Source organism: Ascaphus truei, chromosome 22, assembly GCF_040206685.1.
Source record: "Ascaphus truei isolate aAscTru1 chromosome 22, aAscTru1.hap1, whole genome shotgun sequence".
NCBI classification, from domain to species: Eukaryota; Metazoa; Chordata; class Amphibia; order Anura; family Ascaphidae; genus Ascaphus; species Ascaphus truei.
In genome coordinates this window covers 4,849,449-4,856,948 of record NC_134504.1, presented here as the reverse complement: position 1 = coordinate 4,856,948, position 7,500 = coordinate 4,849,449, and the positions used below count along the sequence as shown (strand labels likewise).

General features: G+C 48.2%; 1 protein-coding gene across 2 annotated transcripts in view; it reads right to left on the bottom strand.

Annotated features, from left to right (window-relative positions):
• Nucleotides 1–2,265: 2,265 nt before the first annotated feature.
• Nucleotides 2,266–7,500, bottom strand: part of RNF222 (ring finger protein 222) — a 15,357-nt gene continuing 10,122 nt past the window's right edge. For both annotated transcript variants that reach the window (XM_075579715.1, XM_075579716.1), the window contains exons 2-3: nt 5,079–5,133; nt 2,266–3,970 (exon numbers count right to left, since the gene is read on the bottom strand). In XM_075579715.1, coding sequence (XP_075435830.1) covers nt 3,308–3,940 — 633 coding nt within the window. In that variant the 5' untranslated portion in view covers nt 3,941–3,970; nt 5,079–5,133 and the 3' untranslated portion in view covers nt 2,266–3,307. The remainder of the gene's footprint in view (nt 3,971–5,078; nt 5,134–7,500) is intronic.

The following is a 7,500-nucleotide window of genomic DNA, read 5'->3' as shown; positions in this document are numbered from 1 at the left end:
TCCTGCTGGGTTAGCAAAATGGCCGCCTTTCTGTTTCAGTCAGTGTAACTCAGCAGCTACAATGTATTCTTAAATTACTACGGTAACATTATCTATTGTTACAGTTTGCAGCTCAAACTACTGGGAACGTTGGCATCAAATTATCACAAATAGTAAAGTGTTGCAAAGACCTCGCTCTGCTGGGAAGGTGGGCTAAAACCTGCTATAGAAATCACAGGGTGCTCAGTGTATTAAACCTCATTAATAATGGCATTAAGAGATAAATAAATAAAACAAATATGTATAGTAAGTATTATCTAATTCTACAGAACCAATTTATTTAATGTAGGATATTGCATGAACTTTAATATTAGTCTGTGTAATTGGACCCTGCCTGCAATAGAGGAAATTAAGCCAAGGTTTTGTTGCTGACTTGTACTTAATATGTCATTTATAAATGAGTGTGCCGTGACCTCCCGATGACATGTTAATTGCTGTATACTGCTGGGTACAATATATGGAGTTGCAGGGCTACATTCCTTCCGGCATAATCTGGATCAGGGCAGGAAATCAACAGCAATTATCTGAAAATAAGTTTTATGTTAAAGAAGAAAAATGTGTGAAATGTTTATTTTATTATATATATTATAATTTTATTTAACACTATATAGTCAGTTTATTCACAATAGTTTGCACATCTCACTTATATCACTTACTAGCGCTACTGTTTGTTTCTGTGTATATATATATGTATATATATATATATATATATATATATATATATATATATATATATATATATATATACACACACACACAAAATACTTCACCCAAACCAGACCCGATGAAGAAAGACTCAGCATTCCAAGATTAGTCAAAAAGATTTGTAATGGATGAATGTGTAATACATACAATCGTTTTAGCCAATATAGCTGTGTTCATACCCAACAGTTCCCTCCATGTTCCATCCTTCTTTTGCCAAAATAAGCTCAAATGAATCACAACTAGTTATCTATTAGGAAAGATAATACTGTGCCAAGGTTTAATACCTCATTCAGAGCCAAAACTGCTCCACCCCAGTGACATGGAACAAGTCCTCCCTCTTCCTGACATCTCTCCCATGGGACTATGGCCCAGAGACATCGCCCCAGTGACATGGAACAAGTCCTCCCTCTGCCTGACATCTCTCCCATGGGACTGTGGCCCAGAGACATCGCCCCAGTGACATGGAACAAGTCCTCCCTCTTCCTGACATCCCTCCCATGGGACTATGCCCCAGAGACATCGCCCCAGTGACATGGAACAAGTCCTCCCTCTGCCTGACATCCCTCCCATGGGACTATGCCCCAGAGACATCGCCCCAGTGACATGGAACAAGTCCTCCCTCTTCCTGACATCTCTCCCATGGGACTATGGCCCAGAGATATCGCCCCGGTGACATGGAACAAGTCCTCCCTCTTCCTGACATCTCTCCCATGGGACTATGGCCCAGAGACATCGCCCCAGTGACATGGAACAAGTCCTCCCTCTGCCTGACATCTCTCCCATGGGACTATGCCCCAGAGGTATTGCCCCAGTGACATGGAACAAGTCCTCCCTCTGCCTGACATCTCTCCCATGGGACTATGCCCCAGAGGTATTGCCCCAGTGACATGGAACAAGTCCTCCCTCTGCCTGACATCTCTCCCATGGGACTATGCCCCAGAGGTATTGCCCCAGTGACATGGAACAAGTCCTCCCTCTGCTTTACATCTCTCCCATGGGACTATGCCCCAGAGACATCGCCCCACTGACATGGAACAAGTCCTCCCTCTTCCTGACATCCCTCCCATGGGACTATGGCCCAGAGACATCGCCCCAGTGACATGGAACAAGTCCTCCCTCTGCTTTACATCTCTCCCATGGGACTATGCCCCAGAGACATCGCCTCAGTGACATGGAACAAGTCCTCCCTCTTCCTGACATCCCTCCCATGGGACTATGGCCCAGAGACATCGCCCCAGTGACATGGAACAAGTCCTCCCTCTTCCTGACATCCCTCCCATGGGGCTATGCCCCAGAGACATCGCCCCAGTGACATGGAAAAAGTCCTCCCTCTTCCTGACATCCCTCCCATGGGGCTATGCCCCAGAGACATCGCCCCAGTGACATGGAACAAGTCCTCCCTCTGCCTGACATCTCTCCCATGGGACTATGCCATAGAGGCCTATGATTGGTGCTTCTAAGGAAAGTGTTTGGACGTAAATCCAGAATCATGTCGTTTGCGCCCCAAAAATATAAAAAAAATTCACAGCTTGATTTCCTTCATTTTTACATCTTCTGAGAGCTAACGTCTTCAGGAAGTATACCGGCTTCCTGTTTAGTATTTAACCAATATACCGAAAAAGGAGCAGCTCTTCCTACTCATTTTTTAATTTTTACAGGATGGTTACTGAGATACCGGGGAAGTGATTGGGTTTACACTTCCCTCGGGGGAAACAAAATGGCGGTTAAATTGTGAACATCATTGGTTGCGGCTTCCTATTGGACGACCATTTAAATTCCCATTTAAGAACCAGGAAGTAATACCGGTAAATTCACCAGTAAGTATCTTTGGGACGCAGGCCCCCACCCCTAGAGCTGGGAATAGCGCGGTTCAGTATAACCACATATTACACAAAGTAACATTATCTTGCATCAGCTATATAGTATTGTATCTGCATTATTGCACTTATATCTGCATATAAGCATATACAGGCAGTCCTCGTTTATCCAACAGAATCTGCTCCGCAAGTAAAAACATCGGGTAAGCGAATCCAATGTTAACCCGCGTCCGTGATCGGGTAATGGTTCCGCGGAATGCATTATGACGCTTTCGTATAATCTGATCCAACGTCGGGTAATGGTTCCGCGGAACGCATTATGACGCGTCGGATAATCCGTGCCGACGTCGGGTATTGCGTTCCGCGGAATGCATTGTGACGCGTCGGATAATCCGTTCGCCGGAAAATGAAACGACGGGTAGCGAGGAACGCCTGTAGTCCACTCTTCAAATAACCTCTGTATAAAAAAAATCCTTCATATTGTTCAACCTATAAAAAAAATATATGGTGTTTATCTTAAATACTTCTAGTTTACCCATTATCTTCTCAATGGGAACCACCATCAAGAAAATATATCTCCTGATCATAGAATCGGGTTCCAGATCGACAGCTCCAGAGAATCGCACATTTAATTCGGTGGATTGTGACCTGTAATTGCAGCTTCTACAAGATGCAAATCTTTATCTGCTTGGTTTTTTTGGGGGGGGGGAAAGGGGGATCGTTGCTTGGATGAAATGGCGTTTTGGTCAGGTCTTTCTGACGAACAGTATCCATGGAAGCACGGCGGCTATAACAGCCACCAGAAATATCATCAGGATCAGCATCATCAATGATGGAGAGCGGCAACAGTTAACCCTGGTGTCCGGAGGCTGGGTGTCTGCCCTGGTCGTCACCTCCTCGCTTTCCATGGGCTGCCCTTGGTCACTGATGATAAAGACCTGGGACCCGTGGGAGTGATTGGTCACCTCGGCACTAGAGTCCCCCAGGCACGTGCAAGTGGGGAGACCCTGTTGACTACCCATGCCCACCGTCTCGGAGATGGGGATGACCAATGTGTTCAAGCTACCAGCGTCGGCAGCATGCCTGGGGCATGGTGGCGTGAGAGGCACCTCCAGTATCTGGTTGAGCTCCCCAACTTTGGGCGGCAGAATGAGTCCCCTCTTGCTGAGGAACGTCACGTACCGGCACAGGGGACAGATGATGTTCTTCTTCATGGAACCCTCCTTCTTGGAGGTCATCAGATATTTCACCAGGCAGTCGTGGCAGAAGGAGTGGCCGCAGCTCAGCCTCCTTTCTGACATGCAGAGGGTCTGCAACCGCTCGTAACACACCGGGCACTCATTGGTGGGGCTCTCTTTACCGCTCTCTTCGTCGGACATGGCTGGATCTTCTCTTCCCGTCCCGCCTCTCTGAAAACAAAGTCGTAATCGATCGGTTACCAGGAAATCATCAGTGGACCTGCCCAACCTGCCTATAGAGGCGGGAGTGACTTGGGGTGACCTAGACCCTTTTATACATCTCTCCCCCACCTGTTTTTCCAATGACCCATATTATTTCATGCACCCCCAAGTTGAAATCTAACATTTTACATAATATTTCCTTTGGGTTAAATTGTCCGACTCCTATCTGGGCGCCGTCTTATCATTGGCGGACAAATGATGTTTCTGCTCTTTCGCTGAAAGCAAAAATGATCCAGTCGAGGCTATATTCAGATATCTCACAATTCATACCAAATATCTCTAAAAGTTTTCACATGTTACCAGCACTTAGATTGCGAGCTCTTTGGGGCAGGGACTACATTTTCCTAATGTTACTTTAATGTCTCAAGCACGTAATCCCATTATGTGTTATATTATTATGTCCCGCGTGTTATTGCTGTGACACGCTGTGTACATGGATGGTGCTATATAAATAAAGATATACATACCGGCATACAGTATATTATTTAGCAGGGGTTCCAGTCCTCAAGACCCCCCAAACAGGTCAGGTTTTCAGGATATCCCTGCTTCAGCACAGGGGGCTCAATCAGTGGCTCAGTTGAAGTGCCTGCTTCAGCACAGGTGGTGCAGTCTTCGACTGAGCCACCTGTGCTGAAGCAGGGATATCCTAAAAACCTGACCTGTTGGTTGGGTCTTGAGAACCCCTGCTGTACCGAATAACTAAGATGTGAAGCTTCCGTGCCCCATATGAATGGCACATTACAGGAATTATTCCGCCCCTACGGCCCTGCCAGCATGAAGAAAACCTCATTATACACAGTGAAATAAATTCCTAATAAGCAGGTGGAAAAAGAACATCGGTTTTACAGCCAACGGACACAAATAATATTGATATTTCCTTAACCCCTTGTTTGCCGGCAGTGCAAACGTTTTGCACACTGCCAACACAGATAGTACTTGCCAGTTCTTTTTATTTTTATTTTTACTTGCCGTACTGCTGCCCCACGGGCGATACAGAGGTTAAAATGCATTGTACCTACCCTGATAATAAGCCCCCCCCCCCCCTCCCCTTACTTACTTGTCCCGATGCCCAAAAGTCGACGTCCTCCCCTCGTCGTCAATGACAGAATGAGCTGGGGAGTAAAAGAAAAATAAATAAGAGTGATAATCACGTTCAAACGTGCGGGGTGTTTTCCCTGTTGGTCAAAAGGATTTTCCTCTCCGCGTATTTGGTGTAATAATGGTAGTGACACGAAAGAGGCCGTCCATGAATGCTGCCCGACCTGTTCTTGCCACAGCACTATCATGGGGATTTCCAGTGGGGGAATCTGGCATGGAACTGCCGTTGATCTTGACCTCCTCCAGCTTGGGAGCCGCATGGCTCTTTCCGTACGACTGTATCGTGTACAGAACGGCTGAGAATGACCTGCGACTGCATTACAGACGGCATCGTATTCCATTTTCAGGACCCAAACGGCTAAGGATGGCATCTTTTGGGCACGTTGGAAAAGGGAGTTGGCAGAGAGGGCGGGGCAGGCAGGAAGATGACACTAACAGTGGAAACCGTGGCTCTGTGACCTAAATATATAAACATGGGCATGTGGGGGCAGGACACGGCGCAGGTTCCCTGTCACTGTTCCGTCTCTGTTCTTACGTGTTCTAGCGGGTCACGGAGCATGGCAGGATTGGGGCGGCTTCTTGAGGCAACATTAGAGTTTTCCGTAGAGGAAGTTGAGCAGGGGAGTGGGACCCCAAGAGGAGGGAGAGGAGGGGGGGGAGTGGGAGCCCAAGAGGAGGGAGAGGAGGGGGGGGGAGTGGGAGCCCAAGAGGAGTGAGAGGAGGGGGGGGGGAGTGGGACCCCAAGAGGAGGTTGGGGAGTGGGACCCCAAGAGGAGGGAGAGGAGGGGGGGAGGGGGTGCCCAAGAGGAGGGAGAGGAGGAGGGGGGGAGTGGGACCCCAAGAGGAGGGAGAGATGGGGGGGGAGTGGGAGACCAAGAGGAGGGAGAGGAAGGGGGGGGAGTGGGAGCCCAAGAGGAGGGGGGGAGTCTTACGAGGTTCTGTTCAAGATCTCAATGTCTATTGACTATCTTGGCGTCTCTTGCTATACTACACGCAAGGGAACAGAGCGAAGTTCCAGGCGTCTCCAGCACTGCCTGCAACCCAAGGACAGTTTGGTGAGCCAACATTTTATGTATTTATACAATGTGTTACCAGGAAGTAAGACACTGAGAGTTACCTCTCGCTCTCACGCGTGTCCTGGGCACAGAGTTATAACGTGTGTTACAGGCAGTAATACAGTGAGAGTTACCTCTCGTTCTCACGCATGTCCTGGGCACAGAGTTATAACGTGTTACAGGCAGTAATACAGTGAGAGTTACCTCTCGTTCCCACGCATGTCCTGGGCACAGAGTTATAACATGTGTTACAGGCAGTAATACAGTGAGAGTTACCTCTCGCTCTCACGCATGTCCTGGGCACAGAGTTATAACATGTGTTACAGGCAGTAATACAGTGAGAGTTACCTCTCGTTCTCACGCATGTCCTGGGCACAGAGTTATAACATGTTACAGGCAGTAATACAGTGAGAGTTACCTCTCGCTCTCACGCATGTCCTGGGCACAGAGTTATAACATGTGTTACAGGCAGTAATACACTGAGAGTTACCTCTCGTTCTCACGCATGTCCTGGGCACAGAGTTAAGATGGCAAATAATACACGGTTACATAAGTGAACAGGGTTATACATTATATGCAAGACATTGCGTGCACAGTTGCATGCACATTTGGTGCCATGCTTACTAAGCCGCGCTGAACTCTTCCGTTCGAGCCGTTGGGAATGACGGGGTTACGTGGCGAGGAGGCGAGTCTCCTGGAGATGATGAGGCTGAGTAGATAATTCCTCCCTGTTCTATGGTCACACACGCGACCGGAAAGACCAGATCGGAGATGCTCACCCAGTCCCAGAGCTCCGTCCGTGGGTTCCGACTCCACGTCTCTTTGTTTGGCGATGCTGAGCTGAAGCGGTTTCACCGGAGGATAGGAAATCTTTGCCCCGTCTCGGGGGCTCGGATAGTGCCAACCGGTGCACTGTCGCACAGAAACTGCCGTTGACTTCGATGGGAGTTTCAGTGCGATAATGTCCTGATCGGCACTATCGCAGTCTAATGAATAACCCCCTTGGAAACACAGGTACAAATGATAATGCAACCCCATGAGTGCATTGCTTAATTCATGTATAAAAATATCCCCTTAAAGGAGCAAGCCAGGGGGGAGTTTTTTGTGCAATTTTTTCCCTCAAAGGATTGAAGCAGGGGTTCTCCAGAGATGAACCTCTCAGCCACCTGTGCTGAAGCAGGGACTAATTGAGCCACCTGTGCTGAAGCAGGGACTGATTGAGCCGCCTGTGCTGAAGCAGGGACTGATTGAGCCACCTGTGCTGAAGCAAGGATTGATTGAGCCACCTGTGCTGACGCTGGGACTGATTGAGCCACCTGTGCTGAA